Source organism: Muscardinus avellanarius (genome assembly GCF_963383645.1).
Source record: "Muscardinus avellanarius genome assembly, chromosome: 20".
Lineage (NCBI taxonomy): Eukaryota > Metazoa > Chordata > Mammalia > Rodentia > Gliridae > Muscardinus > Muscardinus avellanarius.
Genome location: NC_137806.1, coordinates 32,351,322 through 32,374,160, shown reverse-complemented (window position 1 = coordinate 32,374,160; position 22,839 = coordinate 32,351,322). Strand labels below are relative to the sequence as shown.

Below are 22,839 nucleotides of genomic sequence, written 5' to 3'. Positions count from 1 at the left end.
CGCCACCATGCCTGGCTCCCAGCCCTTTTTAAAAATTTGTTTTTGTTTTGAAATAGGATCTCAATAACTTGTTGAAAGTCTAAGTTGCTGAGGCCGATTTTATTTTTTTTTAACTAAAACGATGTTTTTTAATGGGAACCAGAGGTATGGTTACAATTACATAGTCCAACACAAAAAAATCCATGGGTGATGAGGAGTTGGAAGGTTACAAAATAACAAGGCTGACACTGGGTACAAGAAGAAAAGCTGTTCCAGAGCCTCAGGGGCCAGGCTAATACGGCCTCTCCCTGTGATCCCGTCTGTGCTCACCCCTGGAGTCCATCTTGCCAGGGCCAAAGCCGCCTCTGGCCCCACCACCCGGCCCCCTCGGAAGCCCCCACGGTCCCTGCCACGGCCCCGGTAGCCGCCCCGATCATAGCCTCCTCTGCCGCCACGTCGATCATCCCCATAGTGACCACCATATGAGAGCCTCCTGGTCCCCCTCCTGGACCATCTGCTTTAGGAGCCTTACACTGCTTGCATTCATTTCTCCAAGAGAAATTCATATTCTCACACGTAGGATTAGGACCCTTCCAATCCCCAGCTCGTTGCTGTCCTCCGCCGCCACCTCCTCCACTGGGGAATCCTCCCCGGCCTCCGTCACCTCCATAGCCTCCACGGCCCATGGGTCCTCCTCGTCCTCGACCTCCACGACCATTGCCACCACCCCGATTGAAGTCTGCTCGGCGAGGAGCAAATGAAACCTTGATAGGATTCCCAGAAAATTATTTACCATCAAACCAATCAATAGCTGCTTTGGGAGAAGGTGGGTCATCAAATGAGACCGTGGCCTCTCCCTTTAGCTTGCCAGTTTCTCTGTGTACAAATTAATCATGGGCTGTCCGGTTTTCTTACTTGTCTTAATAATACCAATCTGCTTGAAGTAATCAGCCGCAGACTCAATTGAAACGTTCTCACCCAGGCCTTGCACGAGGATGGCGTCGTTGTGTGAAGTGTCCTGTTCAGAATCACGCCGTGATCCTTGGTCCCGAGGGCCAGTTCTGGATAAGGCAGTGTTTCCTGGTGACAGAACGCTGCTGCTTCTGTTCACTAAAACTCTTCTTCGCATCTTGATAAGCCTGATTATAAAACGCCTTTGTTCCACATCGCACACAGCGCCTTATCCTACAAAAGTTTTCTAAAGAGTTTTATCTGCGTTTCATTCAAGGCTGGGAAGAAGCATTGCTCTTCGAGAGGTATTCACCAAGCCGCCCTTTTCTCCATGAACTCGGCAATAAGCCATGCGTGAATTCAAAGGTGTTGCCACCTTTGGGACTCAGTTTCTCCATCCAGCCTTCCTTGCAGAAGAAATCTCTGAACCCAAAGGAAAACACATTTTCTAGAGCTCTTGATTTCAACTTTCCACTGTAAAATTCGTATATAACGGAATGAATTGGGATGCCCAGACGATTTTGCCTTGAAGCAGCTCTGCCACCTTCATTAAGTCGGCTAAATTTACTAATCTGCGCCTTCAAAGGACAGGGATTTGTTAAGCTGGCCTGCTTTTCCTCTCCACACTTCTGTGGCTTCAAAGAGACAGCTCAAATCTTGAATGGAGGGCCTGCTTATCTGTGGTTTTTCGGATTCCTGCGCTCATGTACAATGAACTCTTATTTCTCAGAAACCACTTCTAGAAGCTCCCTTTTTGGCTTCTACACTGCCACCTGCGCGCAGGGTCGCCGCCGCCTCTGTGCGCCCGTCCGCCGTCCGCCGGTGCACAGGGTCTCATGCTTGGTGGAGGCAGCAGCGACCTGACTCCGGGACTCCACGCGCCTCCTCGAGTCCCAGCGTCCCAGCTGGAGAGTCGCCCACTTAGCCCTCCGCTGAGGCTGATCTTGAACCTGCGATCCTTCTGTCTTAGCCTCCCAAGCACTGGGATTACAGGTGTGTGGCGCCACACCCAGCCCTTATGGCAATTTAACAACTCTTACTTGAGCAGGATATAAAAAGTGTAGATATTTTGGGTTTGGGGGTTGTAGTTAAGACATATGCAATGCAGTCACTATGGTGTTAATAAGACCAGTTTAATATATAGAGTCTGAAATTTGTTATCACATAATTAATTTTGGTAGTTTACTTTAGCTAATTTTTCTAGGGGCTATATGTGACCACAGAACCTTCTTGGGGGGTCAACATTGGAGTTCAGAGGTAGCCAGGCGTCTCAGGTATGAACTCATTTGCCATAAAAAGTATAAAAATTCCAGGAAAATGGCTCCAATATTTTCCATTACAAATTTCTCTGCAAAGAGTTGAGTTTCTGCCTGGCCCATTTCATCAAGCGAACACGTAGTACCTTTTCAACGATTGTAGCTTCTCCTCTAAAACGTGGCGGGGTCGCCTCCAGCAGCATGGGAAACCTGTTCTGGGATTTACCTTCCAAGGAGTTCTGGGACTTGCGAAGTCACAAGAGAACAGAGAGAACAAAGGGGCCCGCTGCGTCCTTGAATTCCTGCTTGAACTCCGCCATGCCAAGGCAGGTTGCTAAGTTGCCTTCTATGGGCTGAAAAACAACTGAGCAAAAATCCAAGCTGCTTTGCAAAGGATGGCATCGAGCATCGTGGCGGGATGCCCCTGCTGCCGCTCAGGCTTCCTGTCAGCCTCAGGAGCGGGGAGGCCGCTAACGGGGGCCCCCCAGAGCTGGGGACCGGAACAGAGAAAGCAGGAGGGAGGAGGGGAGGGCGTGGCCCCTAGCTATTTCAGTTCTTTTCCTTTTACCCAGCTTCTTTTCATTTTCCCACGTGCGAGCACAAGGCGCTGTGAGACAGCATTAAAAAGCCAGTTGCTGAGAATCGGTTTGTCTATGCAAAATAGTTCTGCAAAATGCATGCACTGTTCAGTCTCCGGCCACCTGAGGGCTGGAGTCGGGGAAGACGGCAACGCTGTCGGGATGCGTTGACACCTCGCATTCATCATGTACTTATCGTCCTGATGGCGAACGGCAGAACCAGACAGGACAACGCGACCCAGCCAGCCGGAGCTACTGAGGCCCTTGTTGGGCGCAGGAACCCACAAGGTAGACAGAGATTCCTGCAAACAGGAAGTTTGCAGGAACTGTGGCCCCGGCTCAGAGGACCATCTCAGCACATGGGCGGAGCGCTGTGGGGTGATGGTACTAACAGTAGTGTCACCTCGGGTTAGAAAACGATTTTGCATGCCTGAAATGCATGCCAAGTGGCTAAAGTCACTACTAGAAGCATAGCAGTCTACTACTGGTCAGCACACCAAGTAAAACGTTTGCTAAGTCTATGTCAGATACCTCTTTTAAATAAACTTAAAATGCCGGGCATGGTGGTGCACGCTTAAAATCCCAGCATTCGGGAGGTGGAGACTGGAGGATCGCGGTTCACAGACAGCCTCAGCTACTTAGCGAGGCCCTTCGCAACTCAGTGAGACCCTGTTTCAGAAAGGAAAAGAGTAAAAAATAGGGCTGGGGATGTAGCTTGGAGGTACAATGACCCTGGGTTCCACACACACAAAAAATAATAAGCTTAATTTCTCACACAATCTCCCAACGATGCTATAAGTAGGTGGGGAATTATTGCCACCCTCGTACGGCAAGGAGACCGGCCAATGCCCGGCCCAGGGCTGCTGGCACTGGCTCCCCCTGTGGTCCTAGTCTCTCACTCTGCTGAGCTGGGAACTGCTCCTTTCTGAGTTGCGTGTGGGGCTCCTGCTTGCCATTTCTGGGAACGGCCTCCCACTACTTTGGGGTACTGCCCCTCTCCTCACCGGCCCGGGTCCCTGGGCCTTCGTTCCTGGTGAAGGGCCCCGAGCGAAGATCTCTGTCTACGTTGGCTTCCCCAACCCCAACTCTGTTGAGCACGGCTTCTGAGCGTACCGGGCAGGTGCCCGGCCTCCACCCCCAGCCGGCTCCTCCTCACAGCAGCCTGTGCTGCTTTCTTCCAGATGGCCCACAGCACCCCTCTTCTGTCTCGGGACTGCCCAGGTCCTGGGGATATTGCCCCTTTTCCATCCTCAAAGTCATGCAAGCGGAACCTCTTGCACACTGTCCTAGCTGTCAGGACAGTGTGGTCTGCGGTCTGAATTTGATGACACCAACTAGATGCTAAAGCTCTTGAGGAAAGACACGCCTTCTCCTCTCCCCTCCCCCTGACTTACTCAGATCTAGCCTCAGCAGACACCCAGTGCTTTTTGTCAAATGACCCAGGACCCACATCTCCAATTCTTTCTCTCCCCAAAACCATTGTTTTAGAAATTACCACACCGATGTCCCAGTCCTATAATAGTTCCTGTGTTTAGCCAAACATGACCGTTCCATTAGTCAAGATAAGCCGGATTATTTCTTGTCACTAGAAACTAAATAAAACCAGCATGGCTTTAGTTGTTCTCCAATTTGACCACATTTGCAAAAACTGATTATTTATATTTGAAATCACTTTATATAGGTGACAAAGTTTTGAGTTTTTTTAAGGGACCGATAGACACAAACCCTTCTTTTTAATTTAAATGAAAACATTTAAATGTTGGTACTGTCTACTTTATAAACGCCATCACCAGCAAGTTCATGTACTCTGGTCTAGCTGGTTCTATTTTATCATTGATGTTTTCATTCCAGTATATGTGAAATATTTGTGAATGCCTGTAGAGCCACAGCACTCCTTATTTAGCTCCTCGTGTATAAATAGAGCATTATCTTAAAAATAATTTAACTTGGGTGACTAATCTATCAGAGGGGTGAGAGGACTTCACCCAAGTTGATTTGCTTACATCAGAGCTCAGCCGAGGACGGTGAGACATACTCTTTCCCACCTCCTTATCAGTCACCCCACTGAGGACAAGAGGAGGCCAGGAGGTGAGTCCTGAGCGGCCCCAGGGCCCAGCAGCTCCTCCCAAAATTGCAGCCTTCCTCCCAGTGCTGCAAAAATCTTGTGGGAGAACCTTTTGCCTGTGGCCAGGTCCCTCATCAAATAGGTCTCCCCCTGCCCTCCATGGGGCTTCATTCTGATTGCTAGCACTGTGACTCTGCTGTCCCTGAGGCATCTGGCACTGTCCCTGGCCAGGAGGCCTGGATTAGATGTGATTTTTCCTCGTTGCTCAGTGCACCCAGCCCCTGGACCTCCTGCCCCGTGTCGCGGTATGATGGGGCTGAGACAGGATTGATGGGTCACAGCAACAGAGCTGATGGCCGTTTGCTGAGTGTCAGGGATGAGCCGTGTACCACAGTAGCGGCTGTTCTGCATTTTCTCATTGAATTCTCCCCACACACCCGGGACACAGGACTCTCCCCTCTTCTTTACAAATGAGAAAACAAAGCCGGACTTGGTGGCTCACACCTGTAATATCAGTATTTGGGAGGCTAATCAGGGGGATCACAGGTTCGAGGACAGCCTCGGCAGTGTAGTGAGGCTCTTAGCAACCTGGCGAGGACTGTTTCAAAGCCAAACAAATGAACAAAAATAAGTAAGAATAAAATGGGCTGGGATTGTAGCTCAGAAATAGAACACCCTCAAGTTCAATCCCCAGTATCCCACCAAAAAAAAAAAAAAAAAAAGTTCAGTACTGTGAGTGCAGTGTGAGGCCTTCCTTGAAGTTGGGATTCGATTCTGAGACTGTGTGAACTATACTGACACTCTTTTATCAGGACTTTAGGTTTTCTTTCCTTCCCCTTGCTGCTTCCTTCTTGTTCTGCTCTTTTTTTGTTTGTTTGTTGGGTACTGAAGGTTGAACCCAGAAGCATTCTGTCTCAGAGCTATACCCTTAGCCCTATTTTATTATTTATTTATAATTTACAATACTAGGGATGGAACCCAGGGGCATTCTACCTCCGAGCTACACCCCCTGCCCTATTTTTTATTTTTTATTTTGAAACAGGGTTTCACTGAGTTGCAAAGGGCCTCACTAAGTAGTAGCGGAGGCTGTCCACAAACCGCAATCCTCCCGTCTCAGCCTCCCAAATGCAGGGATTACAAGCGTGTGGCACCACGCCCGGCTTCTAGTTTTATTTTTTATTTTGGAACAGGGTCTTGGCTAAATTTCTGAGGGACCCCACTAAGTTGCTGAGGCTGGCCTTGGACCTGCAATTCTGCTGTCTCGGCCTCCCAAGTGCTGGGATTACAGGCGTGTGCCATCGTGTCTGGCTTCTTGTTCTGCTTTTAATAGTCGGGGGAAGAAATGGTTGGATCACAAGTTCACTTGTCTCGTGGGCATATTATACCACGGGCTGGATCAGACTCCATGTCACACTTAACAACAATAACATATCCAAAGCTGCTGGCCTCGTGCTGTGCGCACAGTGGGCCCTCCATAGGTAGAGGCGGGCTGACTAAGCGCAGGGTCATGTTGAGTCCTTGGCAGCACACGGTGGACCCACAGTACACACGCGGGTTGCCCACAAATAGCAGCTGAGCCGGCGCTGCCCTCACCGACGTCTGGCCCCGGTAAACATTTCTGTTTTAGAACTGGTTCCTGATTCCCAAGCCCCTCCATTTGTGACTCATTTCTTGAGTAAACAATCTTCCTGCATCTTTCAGTCCTGGGAGGGCGAGTGCGGCCAGGGCCACGGGCCATTTTCTGGGCAGTAGCTGGACTTGGCCCCGTCCTGTCGGGCCTGGAGCCAGCACGGCGCAGAGCGCTGCTCTCCGCTCCGGCCGCCTGGTCCTCAACTCCTGCCCTCTCGCCTCTGCGGTTGCCAGAGTGACCGTAAAAATATTACTCCACACGCTCCAAGGACAAAACGTCAGTGCACTTCACTATTGTTTTAATTTATAAACTAACGTGTGAAAATAACTCCGGCCTGGAAGAAATTCCCTTCCTGGCAGATGAGCGTCTTTGGAGAGGAGAGACGCGGGTCAGAAGCCTCCGATTTATTAAGGAGCCTCAGCACCTACGTCCAGCAGAATGGCGGATGTTCAGCAAATGATTACTTAGCAAATGCATGGCTGAAAAGTACGGCAGGCGCCTTACTGAAAAATTTGGGAATGCATATATATGTTGAAACAGGGATTTGTGTATATATATAACATATATATGCATATGTTTATCTGTACACCTATATTTGTATAATTTTTTTTTTTTGCAGTACTGGAGATAGAGCTCAGGGGCATTGCACTTCTGAGCTACATCCCCAGTCCTATTTTTTTAGTCTTTTAATTTTTTTTTTTTTTTTTTTTTTTTTGGTGGTACTGGGGTTCCTGGAAACCCTTATACTTCCGGGCTACACTCCCAGACCTATTTTATATATTTTTTATTTGGAAACAAGGTCTCATAAGCCAGTGCGGCTGGCTTCGAACCTGCGCAATCCCTCCTGTCTCCGCCTCCCAAGTGCAGGGATTACAAGTGTGCGCCACCACACCTGGCAAAATTTTAAGGTAAAACTCTTACTTGTGGATGCCACAACTCTTACTTACTTAGGATTTTAGAATAAGTGGGTTAAATACTGTCTGCACAGGCAGACAGTGTCCCCCGGAGTCCTCCAGGGATGCGTGTCCCCCTGACACCTTGATTTCAGGACTCTAGCTCCCCATATTATGAGAGAGTAACTTTCTGTTGTTTAATACATCCGGTGTCTGCTCGTTTGCTATGGGACCCCCTTTTTTTGGTGGTACTGGGGTTCCTGGAAGCCCTTCTACCTCCGGGCTCCACTCCCAGACCTATTTTTACATTTTTGTTTGGAAACAGGGTCTCCTAAGCCAGTGCGCGTGGCTTGCTTCGAACCTGCGCGATCCTCCTGTCTCCACCTGCCAAGCGCGGGGATTACAAGCGTGCGCCACCACGTCCGGCAGTGGGACCCCTTTTTTGAAAAGGAACACAGAGCCGGGCGTGGTGGCCCACTTTTGTAATCCCTGCGCTTGGGAGGATCACGCTGGTTTGAAGCCAGCCTTGCTGGCTTAAGAGACCCTGTTTCCAAATAAAATATAAAATAGGTCTGGGAGTGTAACCCGGAGATAGAAGGGTTTTCAGGAACCCCACAGGGGGATATTTAGGATTAATATTAATATTGATTTTTTTTCTTTTTTTGGTACTGGGGAATTGAACCCAGGGACATACTACTTCTGAGGCACACTCTGAGCCAATTTCTCTCTCTCTTACTAAATTGACAAGAGGCTCACTAAGTTGCTTCAAGGCTGGCCTCAATCCTGTGACCTTTCTGTCTCAAGTACTGGGATTCTGGGTGTGCACCACCTCACCCGGCTATGACGCTTCTTTATGAAACAATCATCAGGCATACCGTAAACTCCCAGGTGTGTGAAGAGCAAACTTTTTTTAAGGATGGTGGTAAACGAATCTGTTTTCAAATCATTCATTGCCATACCTTTCTTTCTTTCTTTTATTGGTGCGTTATAATCCTACATCTTGACGCAGTTTGGGGTGATGGAGGCTCCACACACACCACGCGTTGAGCCCTCCCCCGTTCCCTCTCCTCCTTCTCCCTCCCCACCTTCCCCTGCTCAGCATAGTGACTGGCTTTGGTGAGTTTGTGTACGGGCATCATGTCCATTGCGGTGTTTCCCTCTTCATCTTCCTCCCCCTCCTTCCCTCCCTCAGTTAGGTCCCCTCCTTCACTCCACAAAGGTTTCTCCTCCTTTGTTTGGGGTCCCTCCTGTGCCCCATTATTTCTCTAGCTTCTGCATATAAGAGAGAACATCCCACCTTTTGCTTTTTGTGACTGTCTAATCCCACTTAGCATAATATTCTCCAGACCTCTCTATTTCCTGGCAAATTACACAATTTTGTTCTTTACAGCTGAGTAGAATTCCATTGTGTTTATACCCCAGAGTTTTCTAATTTTTTTTTTTTTGGTGGTACTGGGGGAGGAACCCAGAGGCTTTCTACCTCCGGGCTATACTCCTAGACCTTTTAAAAATATTTTATTTGGAAACAGGGTCTCACTAAGTGGCTGAGAGCCTCACTAAGTAGCTGAGGCTGGCTTCGAACCTGTGTGATCCTCCTGCCTCAGCCTCCCAAGCACGGGGATTACAAGCGTGCGCCACCACGCCCGGCTACCCCAGAGTTTTCTAGTCCATCCGTTGATGGAGACCTCAGCTGGTTTCATAGTTTAGCAATTATAAATTATGAGTTGTACAGCTATAAGCGTAGATGGGCACACCTTTCCCCACATTTCCAACTGCTCGAGGACACAGATATGATGGGAAGAAGAGGAGTTGAAATAGCTGAGGAGGAGGATGGGATTCTCAGCAGAGAGAAGACCCTTCAGGTCATGACAACATTTCCTGAATGTCATCTGGATAATAAATGTTTCTTAAAAAAAAAGATGAGAGGGCACCAAATATAGTTTAAATGTATACTATTTATGTTCAATAAAAAATTGTTAAAAGAAAAAAAAGATGAATCGCTTTGCCTGAAGAAGGGTGAAGAACCTGGAGTTCTTGCCCGTAGCTCTGAAGAAGGTAGAGGCTGTGTCTGCAGTAAGGAGAGAGGGTGAAATGAAAGGTCAAGAGATGGGGATAGAGAACAGAGACAGACAGACTTAGTGAGACTCTTTTTCAAAGTAAAAATAAAATAAAATAAAATAGAGCTGGGGATGTAGCTCAGAGGCAGAATGCCCCTGGGTTCAAGCCCTAGTACCACAAAACCAAACCAAACCAATTTGCTTTCCAGCACTCAAAATATTAGGGGAGACTACGAATGCATATTTAAAATGAAAAACTAAAAAAAAAAAAAAAAAAACCTGTTCCTTATTACAAGAAAAATCAGATCTTGTTGCTTCCTAGTTTCAAACCTTTCTATAGTTTCCTGTTGCAGTTTGCACTGAATCCAAACTCAACACGTCCCCCAACTTTAAGCGAACTAGGGAAAGGGAACGTGTCATTATGTTTTCAGCAGCTGGTCCCACGCTTCCGCAAAAAGTTCTCAAGAACTGGCTCCCTTATTAACTTAATTTTCATCTCAGTATAATTTGCATATCAAACAGAGGAACCAATTAGACCCTGTTTCAAAATTGAAAAAAAAAATAGGGCTGGGATGTAGATTGGAAGTAGAATGTGTCTGCGTTTATGGATGCGTTTAAGTAAAGTAGATCCGATCTGCCACGCCTTCGAGGACCTGTGGCTGTTCATTTACTTCTCTCTGTCTTTTCTTTACCTAAATAGATCCCCAGTTCTAGAATCTGGTCAGGGTCCCCTTGAAATTTTTTGAATAAATCACACGTGCAGACTCAGTCCTGTCCATGTGTCTTTCAAACTGTGGCTCATGGAAGTTCTCAATTTTTCTTTAATGACCTATGTTTATGTTTCTGGGGTTCACGTCTGCTCTGTCCCCAGCCTGGGAAGCCAGGGATGGAGTTACTCCTCAGATGTCCCTTCCTCTTGCCCTTCTCCAGCCCATGAAGTATTATTTCATTCTCATAATAAGAACAGGCGGACTCAAGTTGGCTACAGACCCTTCAAGGCCGGAAGGTTGTTGGGAGTGACCTACTTCCTTGAACTCAGTGCACCCCAGTTCCAGCGCCCCGCACGGGGCAGACAGCGCATGAACACTGATGGAAGGGAGAAACAAACGAGTAGACGGAGGAGGCACCTGCAGTGGATTGTGAGGTGTCTGAAAGGGAGCAGGCTGCGCGTATCAAGGCTGGATTCGCTCTTCCATCCACTCGGCATGCCAAATCCATTCTTGATATGCAGAGTGTATTGGTTTGGGTTTAAGATATTTCCCCAAAGTGTTGAAAGTATGTTCCCCAGTGTAGGAAGTTTCAGAATTGGAGCGTGGCTAGAGCAGGGAGTCCTGGGGAGCATGGTGTGGGGTACTCTAGGTCCATAGTCCCCTTTTCTTTCTCTTTCTGCCATGACCAAGAGAGGTTTTTCTTTGCCATATGCTGTGCCATTGTGATTTCTGTCTTGGAGCCAGCCAACCATGGACTGAACCTCTAAAACAACGAATCAAATGAACCGTTCCTCCTCTACGTCATGCTTGTTAGGTATTTTGGTCAGACGACAGGAAAGCTGACTAAAACACATGGCCTGCTCCTCTCCCTGGACAGTCCCTCACACCCATTGCAGGGTCGTCGCTCATTCACATAGTATTCATTATTATGCCTCTATTGACATTTTTTTTTTTTTGGTTAACATTTTGAATTTCTAAGGATTCCTTCTTACTTTCTTATTCCTTTTGCATAGGTGCCTGTTCTTGTTTTATGGGTGCAATATATTTTCATTTCGGTGATGATATACAATGATGTTGTCATCATCATTATTTAGTTTTAGTTTGGACTCTTTTTTTAGGTTTTTTAAAAAATATTTCATCCTGGAGTTATTATTTTTTTCATGTTAGTAGCTTTCCTAAAATACCTGCTTTTTTTTTTTTAGTTTTATATTCTTGCTTGGGATTAAAGAATAGTGTAAATTAGAGGTCAAGGTCAAGTTTCTATAACACAGAGGCCCCCTCACTACAATTTACTGAACACAATAGGAGTTTATCTTTCCCATGGGCAGACTAGGCCGTGAGTGGTTCTAGTCAGTGGGCTACTCAGCTCGGCAAGGTGCCTAGAGTCCAGCAAACAGGGACTGTAGTTATCAGTTAGTACCAAGGATGTGCAGCGGAGAATGAAGAGAAAATCCAGGACCTAACAGGCGTTTTAGTAGAGGATAAGAAAAAGAAAATGAGCAGGGCTAGTAGCAACAGAAGACGAGGTAGGGGACAATCAGCAACACCTGGACAGTGTGCAATTCCGGGGCAGAACTCCTGTCGCTGGGTTGGAGTCTGATCACTGAGAGGCCAGAGATCATGCCAGGATGCAGGTCAGAGCCCAGGGCCTGCACTCAGGGTGACCTTGAGCTTTGGAGACCGATGCTTGCTGCAGCCCTGTGGTCATAGCTGCAGGCGGCTCTTTGTCTTCAGCTCAGATCATTGGGGGAACCAAAGAAGAGACTCAAGCTGTGTGTGTTTTCCCAAGTAAGAAGCTTTGTTGTTGGTGCTGTTACGCGCCTTTTAGTGCGTGGAGCAAGGAGGAATTTTTTTTTTTCCTCTAGCCAAAGATATCTTCTACTGAATAGATTAAGGTTGATGAGCAAATAATTAAGACACATTAAAGGATATGCAAATTGAATTAGTAGGAACTGAAAAAGAAATGAAAACAAATCCAGGGCAGAAACACTGAGCAATTTTATGGGCACTCTATTAAGAGCAAAAGAGCAATTTCTACATATGGAGAAGAGGAAACTATAAAATGGAAACCAGTTGACTAAGCAAAACACACTTTTTTAGGACATGAAATATAAATGGGACGTTACAGGAACGGAGGTAGGCAGTTTGGTAGGAGAAACTTCAGGAAATACGGAAAGCCAGGTGAAATAAGAACTCTAAATCAAAGTTCACGAAGGGAAATTGAAAAAGACGAAATGTGTTAGTCATAAGCTATATAAAAGAAAGTATTTTTTCTTACTGGATGTATATAGAAATCTGATTCTAAATGACACTCACAGGACCGAGACTTTTAAAATAAATCTATCTACTTATCTGTCCATCTGTCTCTCTGTATTGCAATGATCGGATGATTTTGTTGTAGATGTATAAATTGAATTATGATATAAGAAAAAGTTGAGGGGAAAAATCTGAGTCATTTATCCCCACAAGTTTGGTTACTTACCATGGTAAGTACTGAGCAAGCATTGGCTCCATTACAAAAATTTGTGGGGGAGAGACTCAGATAGTAACAAAAATAGTAAGGGACACATTTATAAAAAAAAAAAAAGAATAAGAAAAGTGACTTAGAAGTTTTCAAGCTTATAAACATAACCACCATATTCGGAAAGAGGCCGGAAGAAAAGTTGAAAAATGATCTGATAAATATATTTTTTAATTTACTTTCATTTTTTATGCTTTTATTGGTGTGTTGTAATTTGAGTCGTGAGACTCAAAGTGATACTAACGTACATGAACATGGAACCTGGTGATTTTCCATCCCCATCCCACCCCTCCTCCCTCCTCTCTACACCTCCTCCCTCCCCTCCCCCTCCTCTCTCCTCCCTCCTCCTCCCTTCTGCCCTCCTCCCTCCCCCTTTCTCCCTCCTCCCTCTTCAGACTTATTGGTGAGACTGGTAGTGACACCTTAATACAACATGATTTGTACCATATCCTTCCTCAGTCTCCCCCTTTATCCTCTCCCCACTTTCCTCCTCTGCTTTCCTTCCACTCCTCTACTGGCCTCCGTCTTTATTTATCTAAAGTTTCCCTTTGTTTCCTATTTTCTCCCTAGTTCCCACAACTGAGAGAAACCCTTGACTTTCTGAGACTGGCTGATCTCAGTATAATATCCTCTAGTGCTCGCCATTTCCCTGCAAATAACATAATGCCCTTCATGGTTGAGCAAAACTCCATTGTATACATGCCCCATTTTCCTTACCCATTAATCTGTCGATGGACACCTAGGTGGGTTCCATACTTTGGGGAATGTGAATTGTGCTGCAGTTACCACAATCCCTCAGGACTCCCACCTCCTCGGGGGCCCACACCTCCTCAGGAACAGGCCTCCTCAGAACTCCTATCTTCTTTCAGTAGAGAAGGTGATTAATTAGAAAACTCTTATTGGCAAAAACCAAAACAAACAACAACAACAAAAAAAACTGGGTGTGGTGGTGCACACATGTAATCCCAGCATTCAGGAGGCTGAGATAGGAGGATCACGGTTCAAGGACAGCCTCAGCTACTTAGTGAGGCTAGGGTGTAGTATGGGGATAGAATGCCCTGGGTTCCATCCCAGTGCCCCCCCCCCACACACACACACCAAAAAAAAAAAAAAAAAAAAAAAGAAAAGAAAAAGAAAACTTACTGGTATAGGCTCACCTTTCTCTATGGTATCCATAGCTCTTATGATCCTATGAGAAATCAGAACCCACGGCTCCTTAGGAACTCACATCAGGAACCACACTTCCTTAGTAATTCACACTGCTTCATTAATCCACACTTCCGCAGGAACCCACATCTCCTCAGAAACTCTGATTTTCTTAGTAATCCACACCTCCTCAGAAACCTCTGCCATGCAGGAACCCTCACCTCCTCAGGAACCCACGTCTCCTCAGACACTTTCACTTCCTTGGTAACCCACACCTTCCCGTAACTCACACCTCCTTCGCAACTCACACCTCCCCAGCAACCCAGATCTCCCCAGGAATGTACACTTCTTTGGTAACTTAGACCTTCTCAGGAACTCACACCTCCTCAGGAACTCAGACCTCTTCATTAACTGATTCTTCATCAGGAACCCAAATCTCTGGAGGACCCCCGCTTCCTTAGCGGTTCACACCTTCTCAGGAACTCACACCTCTTCAGTGGCCACACCTCCTCAGGAACTCACACCTCCTCAGAACCCACCTCTTCTCTAAGCGGAGAAGGTGATTAATAAGAAAACGTTGATTCGTGCAGGTTCATCCTTCTCCCTTGATGCCATGGGGTAGATCATACTTTTATCACCTCAATATAGCTCAGTCCTGACCCTAGAAACCAGAACATTGCTATTGGTTTGTAGCCTCATAAACTGAAGTATAAAGGACACATAAGAGCCACAAATAACCTTCAGGTCTTGAAGAACCGATTTCCCCCAAGACTGCAAAAGGTGGGGGAGCTGGGCGTGGTGCGCACGCTTGTAATCCCCCTGCTTGGGAGGCGGAGAATCACGCAGGTTTGAAGCCAGCCACAGTGGCTTAAGAGACTCTGTTTCCAAATAAAAAGTATAAAATAGGTCTGGGAGTGTAGCCTGGAGGTAGAAGGGTTTCCAGGAACCCCAGTACCCACCCACCCCTAAAAAAAAAAACAGTGGGGTAAAGCATAAACTGACTTTTCCTTCTGAAGGCATAGCAATCCCTGTCTCTTCCAGAATTTACTCGGCTCTCCAGGAGCTGGCAGGGCCTTGGATCGGCCTAAAACCAGGGACGGATCTCCAGGGACTGCCAGAGCCTTTTATAGTTCATGCAAGTCCAGACTCTGTGCGTGTGCGCGTGTGTGTGCGTGTGCGTGTGCGTGTGTGTATGTGTGTGTGTGTTTCCACTCTGGGATCAGGGCAAGCAGTAGTGTAAAATGATGACCAAGAACTCACACTTGGAATCCTCAGGCCTCGGCCTCTCCGACTCAGTAGCCGTGTGTGCAGTTGTGGTCCAGCTGCGTAGCTTCTCTGAGCCCTGGGCCCTTCTCCCCAAAATGGCTTTGCTGTGAAGAGGGAAAGAAGCAATAAAAACCAAGCACCTGCAGCGTAGCCAATGCTCAGCTAGTGCGACTTCACCACCATGGCCGCCATCTGTAGAATGTTATTCCCAGCCGCTTGTCCAGGCTTGCCAAGTGACCACGTGACTGGAGGACTAGCTCCAGGCGGTCCCCCAGGGAACTCCCGGTGCTTTTTCTAGAACAAGTGCCCATCTGTATTGTAGAAGTGTACAGCACGCGTGCCAAGAATGGAGATAAAATGGAAATTGTCTCAAGTTTTGGTTTGTCAAGTTCTGAAACTTGGAATCAGAAGAAGTATATAAACTACTCCCTAGAAACTTTAAAACTGGAAATCTCAGCCAGGCGCGGTGGCGCAGGCTTGCAACCCCAGGGCTTGGGAGGCTGAGACAGGAGGATCGCAGGTTCGCGGCCCGCCTCAGCTACTGAGTGAGGCCCTGTGCAACTTGGTGAGAACTTGTTTCAAAATAAAGAATAAAAAATAGGGATGGGGATGCAGCTTGGAGGCAGAGTGCCCCTGGTTCCATCCCTAGTACCACATAAACAAACCAACCAACCTGGACATCTACATGGACAGAAAATGGGATAACTCTCAGGATATCAAGGCCTCTCCAAACCTAATTTTACAATAACCCAGTGATAATTCTAGAGGATGTCACTTCCGCAGTAAGGTCGTTAATTTATGTGGTCTTAACTAACAGAAACTGCATTAGGGCTGGTAACACAGCCTGACTTTCTGTAGAGACCCTGAGGAAGAAGTTAATTTTTAAACCTCACATATATCACTGGGGAGCTTAGTAAATTGTAAGTCAAATGAAAAATCTTTCATGGGTCCTACTTTTTTTCTTCCTTAAGGATGTCTAGAGTCCTGCCGAGTGAATGGCGGGCTGTAGTTCTCCATTCTGAATTAGACGGCTGCGGAAAAACTCTTAATTAAAAAAGGAAATAGAATTTGTCCCCCATTCTTGCAGAATATAGAATTAGTCATGGGAAAATACTTCCCATATCTGGACTGAAAAATATAGGCATATCACTGTCTAAGCTTTTTTTTTTTAACCTTACAATAAATAAAGATCTAAAATGAAGTTTTATCTCTCTGTTGAATGTATAAAGATGCCAATAAAGCAAGATTAAGAGAGAAAACTTCAAGAGAAAACAGGAAAATTATATGCAACATGGATTTGGGGAAAAGAAATATTTTATGAGAATTACAAAACATGTAGATATCAAGTGCTGGATGTTTACAAAAACTTAAACTTTTAAAAATTTTATGAACTGGAGCCTTGTCCTTGGAAAATGTCCGCTTGTTAATACCTGATAGCTTAAGCCTATCAGCATTAAAGACACTGAATGTAATTTAAGTTATATTTAAATTTTATGTCTTACCCCCAATTAAAATTATATTCTTATGGTATTCCCCCTCAAAATAAGTTTTGTTATAATTGCTCACATCAAAAAAGAAACTAGGAGGCTAAGAAATAAGCCACTAGCCCATTGCCTTGGTAACGCTGATAAGAAAAATACCAACACAAGATCTATTTAAAGGCTGGGGTCCTGAAAAGGGGTCAGAGTTCCATTTTCGGGCTCTCCAGCACGTGCGCCAGCACGCTGCTTTTTCCTTCTCTCCTCTATTTCCTACTGATTTTGTAATATTTGTTAAAGCTGAAAAAAAAAAAAAGAAACTAGGGAATCATAATTAAACCATACAAAAGTTTAATAAAAAACAAACCTGGGAGTGATATGTTTCTACAACTTTTGCCGATATAGTTTTCTTGTAAAAATTACCTCAAATTTTAAGCCGGGCGTGGTGGCGCACGCTCGTAATCCCTGTGCTTGGGAGGCTGAGACAGGAGGATCGCTCAGGTTTGAAGCCAGCCTCAGCTACTTAGTGAGGCTCTCGGCAACTTAGACCCTGTTTTTAATAAAATACAAAAATAGGTCTGGGAGTGTAGTCCAGAAGTAGAAAGCCCCAGGTTCCATCCCCAGTACCACACACACAAAAGATTACCTCAAATTTTATAATTATATATGTCAAAATATCAGTGCCAAAGTAATACTATACCCCACATCAACCACCAGTATTCTATATTTGCTTCAGTTCTCTTTTTAAAAATAAATATTATGTATCATTTAAACTTATTTTTGCACTGCTGGGGATGAAACCCAGGGGCATTCTACCCCCAGCCCTATTTTTTATTCTTTTTATTTTGAAACAGGGTCTCACTGTATTGCAAAAGGGCCTCACTAAGTCGCCGAGGCTGTCTGTGAGCAGTGATCCTCCTGTCTCAGCCTCCCAAATGCTGGGATTACAAGCATGCGCCACCAAGCCTGGCTCTCGAACATGTTTTCATATTTTCAGTACAGATTAGAGATCTAGAATCCTCATGGTATTGTATTTTTGAATTTTACATTTTACCCCCTGTGATACTTGGGATTGAACCCGGGGACTTGCTACATCTGAGCTACACTCAGCTCTTTATATTTTTTTGTTTTGAAGCAAGGTCTCATTTGTTTGCTGAGACTCTTGTGGAATTGCTGGAGCTGTCCCTGAAACCCCCGGTCCTCCTGTCTCTGCCTCCTAAGTACTGGGATTACAGGTGTGTGCCACCCTGGTGGGCTTATTTTTGAGTTTTAAAGCTTACACAAATGGTATTTTTTATGAATATCCCATGCTCTACATTTCTTTCTGGCGAATAATAATTATTAGGTGCTTGTCCATTTCGCATTATGTCACTTGTGTTGAGAGAATTAACGAAATAATAAATATAATGTCTGCTAGAAAAAAATTATGTTCTAGTTAAAATAATCAAAATGAAAAATCGGGGAGGGTTTTATCATATTTTACCTACTGTACTATTACACTGGGAAAATTCCCAAACACATAGTTTCCATTTGTTTTTGTTAAGAAGTTATACCTAGCCGGGCGTGGTGGCGCACGCTTGGAATCCCCGCGCTTGGGAGGCTGAGACAGGAGGATTGCATAGGTTCGAAGCCAGCCTCAGCTACTTAGTGAGACCCTGTTTCCAAATAAAATATAAAAAAATAGGTCTGGGAGTAGAGCCCGGAGGTAGAAAGCCTCTGGGTTCCACCCCTAGTACAACACACACAAAAAGAAGTTATGCCTAGTTCTGAATAGAATACTTGAAAGGGTCAATTTGTTACATTCTAAGTTTGGGAGATCAAATTATTTAGCATTAAATCATGAGTCAACCTCAGAATATAGTCAATCCCCAGAGGAGGAATACTTTGCTTTATCTTTTTTTTTTTGTGTGTTGTTGTTGTTGTTGTTGTTGTTGTTGTTGTTGTTGTTGTTGTTTGGTGGTACTGGGGTTCCTGGAAGCCTTTCTACCTCCGGGCTACACTCCCAGACCTATTTTTACATTTTTATTTGGAAACAGGGTCTCCTAAGCCAGCGCTCATGGCTGGCTTCGAACCTGCGCGATCCTCCTGTCTCTGCCTCCCAAGGGCGGGGATTATAAGCGTGCGCCACCACGCCCGGCTGCTTTATCTTTTGTAAACTCTTTTAGAGACTTATGAGTAGAAATTCACACAAATAATACTGGTTTGAGACTATAAAGAATGATGGCTTTCATCGCCATGGATACAAGACTATGCCAGGATTTTAGGTAAGGGGAACAGTACCCTTCTAGAGCAGGGCAGAGCCGTATTCATCCCACCTCACAGACAGAATCTTTTTAGACCTATCGTTTATGGGATGCATTCTCCTGGAAGCATAGAAACACTAGTTCAGTTAAGTACAAAGTTAATGAATGCCAAAAATAAATTGTAAGATGAACAGAACTTACTGGTCAATTTTAATGACAGCTTAGATGTTGCAGAACGTGTGTGCCGATTAAATGGATGTGGTAGCCATTATTTTACAGTTCATGCAACCCTGTAGGGCAGGCTTTTGAAGACTTGACTTTGCACAGACTTACTTAATTTTTTTTTTTTTTTTGGTGGTACTGGAGATTGAACCCAGGGACAGTCTACCTCTGAGCTACACTCCCAGCCCTATTTTATTTTATTTTTTAAATTTCCAAACAGTCTTGCTGAGTTGTCGAGGGCCTTGCTAAATTGCTGAGGGTGGCCTTAACCTGTGAATCTCCCGTCTCTGCCTCCTGAGTCTGAGATTACAGGTGTGTGCCCAGTACAAAGTTAAGTATGCCCGGTAAGTATGCCCAGCGCATACTTAAATATTTCAGTTACATAACCTGATGTGCCATGGACTAGGAACAAGGCCCTGTACGTGTCCAAATTGTCTCTGACCTGGCATTTCCTTAGTCATAGCTGTTATTATTATTATTATTATTATTATTATTTTTATTTTGGTGGTACTAGGGATGGAACCAGGGGCCTTCTACCTCCAGGCTACACTCACAGACCTATTTTATATTTTTATTTGGAAACAGGGTCTCTTAAGCCAGCCCGGCTGGCTCCAAACCTGCACGATCCTCCTGTCTCCACCTCCCAAGCACGGGAATTACAAGCATGGGCCACCACGCCCGGCAAATGGCTGTTATTTTAAATGGGGATTTTCTGGGCTACCACTCGGAGGATCTCCAGGGCTTGCTTGGTACTGACATCTGTGGTGGGATGCTGGAACTTTTTCTCAACAAGAATAACGGACATTGTATCCTGCAGCTTCCTTGCAGCTGTAATCTAAAGACTGGCCACCTAAGTTAGAGGAAAGAAGGCTCATTTTCTTACGGTTTTGAGTTCAGCTCATGTGAGGCTGGGGGTCGCGGGTCTCAGGATGTGGCGGTAGGAAGCTGGGGCAAGGAGAGGAGGTGGCTGTGCTCTTCATATCATGGAGGCCAGAGAGGGAGAGGGAGAGGGAGAGGGAGAGGGAGAGGGAGAGGGAGAGGGAGAGGGAGAGAGAGAGAGAGAGAGAGAGAGAGAGAGAGAAGAAGGAGAAGGAGAAGAAGAAGAAGGAGGAGGAGGAGGAGGAGGAGGAGGAGGAGGAGGAGGAGGAGGAGGAGAAGAAGAAGAAGAAGAAGAAGAAGAAGAAGAAGAAGAAGAAGAAGAAGAAGAAGGATCAGGAGGAAGGGGAGGAAGAGGAAGAAGAGGAGGAGGAAGAGAAAGAAGAGGAGAAATGGGAGGAGGAGGAAGAGGAAGGGGAAGAGGAGGAAGGGGAGGAGGAGGAGGAGGAGGAAAGAGGAACCCTACATATAATCTCCAAGGATGCACCCCGGAAGCATCTCCTCCAGCCACACCCTGCCAGTTTACCTGGCATCACCCAGATGGATTCATCTACTGCTGGGATGACAACCCGCATGACTGAATTATACCAACCCTGAATATTAACAAATGAGCTCTTCAGGGGTCGTTTTACGTCTAACTGTAACAGACACCACACTCGGAGTTTACAGCCACCCAGTGATTCCCACTCAGAGATGCCATTCCATAGTTTTATTGCAATTCCTTCTTAAATTAGACTACACATCCCCGTGTCTGTTTTGTACCGAACCGACACAGATGCTCCGGATATATCTGTGGAAGGCACTTATTAAGAAATCGCTGCACCAAGTCCGCGCAACACTGTACGGGTCATCTCTGCAAAGCAGGGCCCAGGAGAAGTACACACGCCGGGAAGAGCTCCCGTGTTGCCCCCCATGGATGGGCATCCCAGTTGAAAGTATCCCTGTGGGGTACCCTGCGCTCGGAGCCCACCCAGCTGCGGGCAAGAGGTGAAAGTCGGTACCCAGGCCGCCGGCGCGGTCTGGGAGAAGTGAGCGTCCCAAAGGGCCGGCGGGTGCGCGGGGGTCCCGGGGTGCGGGTGGGAGAGGCCCTGCGCTCTGGCTCCGGGGCGCCGGGCCGGTTCCCGCGGCAGCCGGCAGGGGGCGCCGGGCCGGGCGCGGAGCGGCTGCGGAGCACCTGCAGCGCCGCCAGCTCCTCCCCGCGCCGCCCCCGCCGCGGCAGTCCCGGCTCCGGGGCTGGGCGCTCGCGGCTCCGAGCCGGGCCGAGCGGCTGCCGGCTGCAGGCAGCGATCGCGGCTGCGCTGCGGGGCCGCCTCCCGCGCCGGCCGCGCTCCTCCTCCTCCTCCTCTCCCTCCTCCTCCTCCTCCTCCTCTCCCTCCTCCTCTCCCTCCTCCTCCTCTCCCTCCTCCTCCTCTCCCTCCTCCTCCTCCTCCTCTCCCTCCTCCTCTCCCTCCTCCTCTCCCTCCTCCTCCTCCTCCTCCTCTCCCTCCTCCTCCTCCTCCTCCCCCTCCTCCTCTCCCTCCTCCTCCTCTCCCTCCTCCTCTCCCTCCTCCTCCTCCTCTCCCTCCTCCTCTCCCTCCTCCTCCTCTCCTCCCTCCTCCTCCTCCTCCTCCTCCTCCTCCTCCTCCTCCTCCTCCTCCTCCTCCTCCTCCTCCTCCTCCTCCTCCGCACAGTGCGGCGCAGGGAGGCCCCGCGCCCGGCCACCCCCGCGCCTCCTGCGCTCTGCGGGCGCCCGCTCGGCCCGCTCGGCCCCGCCGTCCCCGGCTCGCCCCAGCCCAGGCGCGGGGGGAGAGCCGCGGGCCGCCGCCGGCTCCGCAGGGACCCCGCGCCGGCCGGGCCGGGAGCGCGGAGCCATGGCCGATGGGGGCGAAGGCGAGGACGAGATCCAGTTCCTGCGGACGGTAGGGCGGCATCCCGGGGAAGGGGCGCGGGCACCCTCCGGGGTCGGGGAGGAGGGCGGGGCGCCGGGCGTGCGGGAGCCAGAGCCCGTCCCGGTGCGGGGACTCGCCGCACGGCTGCGGGGCGCGGGGCGCGGGTCCGGGGGCCCCGACCTGGGGCGCCGGCGGCCGCGGGGAGCACCTGCGCCGCGTCCCCGCGAGCTGCCCCTGCGCCCAGACAGCCCGATCCGAGCACTTGGCCCCGCGTGCGCAGAGGCCGGCGGGGTGCGGGGCGCCGCTGGCGAATTCCTCCGAGTCGGGGTGCTGCCCCTGGGCCCCGGGGTTGTGCCTTGCGGGGTGTGTGTGTGTGCGTGGCGTGGGGAGCATCCTGAACGTGGCTTCCCCAGACGCTGGCTTGTTAAAGCGAGTGCAGGCAAGTGCGTTCCTCCCCGCACGCGCGCGTGTGCATGTGTGTGCGTGTGTAAGGCAAGGCGGCCGCCCGGCTCTCAGGGAAGGGCTGGCTCCGCACGCACGAAGAACCTTGCTCCTGAAGAACCTCCGGGCCCTGCTTCGTCCCTGCTCTGGTCTGGTCAGTGCCGCAGATACTGCCCAGTCCCAGGGATCCGTGGCTTCACGCTGGGGCCCAGGACCCAGGCAAAGCCACAACTTCGTGTTGGCAGCAGCCCAGTTAGCTTGGACAGCGCCCTTTGGTCCTCCTATCCCCATTTCTGTCTTCTCGGAGGATACTTCCATAAAGGATTCCCCGACCCCTGACCTCAACTGCCTAGCCGGGGGAAAGATCCCACTCCGATCAGGATCACTGAGCATCCTACGGACGGATGGATTTTGAAATACTGACCTGACAGTAACTTTCAGGCGTGAAACAGCTTTGCTGATGTACTGTGGTGAAATTTGCAGGCGAGCCCTGTAAAGGTCCGTTTCTTTCCATAGGGGGGTGCATTGAAAGGGGGAGGGAGAAAGCTTTGGAAAGGGTAAAACTGGGCACTCATCAGGTGCCCAATCGTCCTACCTCGGCTGAGTGTTAATACAACATTGCTTATGGTGTTCCCAGCTGCATTTGGCCCACGACTTGG

At 48.1% G+C, this 22,839-nt stretch overlaps 1 protein-coding gene and 1 pseudogene across 2 annotated transcripts in view; one reads left to right on the top strand and one right to left on the bottom strand.

The window, feature by feature from the left end:
• Positions 1-271: 271 nt before the first annotated feature.
• LOC308277835 lies at positions 272-21,723 on the bottom strand (annotated as a pseudogene). Its single transcript has 3 exons — positions 21,540-21,723; positions 21,195-21,354; positions 272-1,040 (listed from the first exon to the last, which is right to left on the bottom strand). The product of its transcript is annotated as an uncharacterized misc_RNA (transcript).
• RYR2 (ryanodine receptor 2) overlaps positions 21,722-22,839 on the top strand; it is a gene marked incomplete at both ends in the record, with an annotated part of 554,680 nt that continues 553,562 nt past the window's right edge. The window contains one exon of the mRNA XM_080717126.1: positions 21,722-21,769. Coding sequence (XP_080573252.1) covers positions 21,722-21,769 — 48 coding nt within the window. The remainder of the gene's footprint in view (positions 21,770-22,839) is intronic.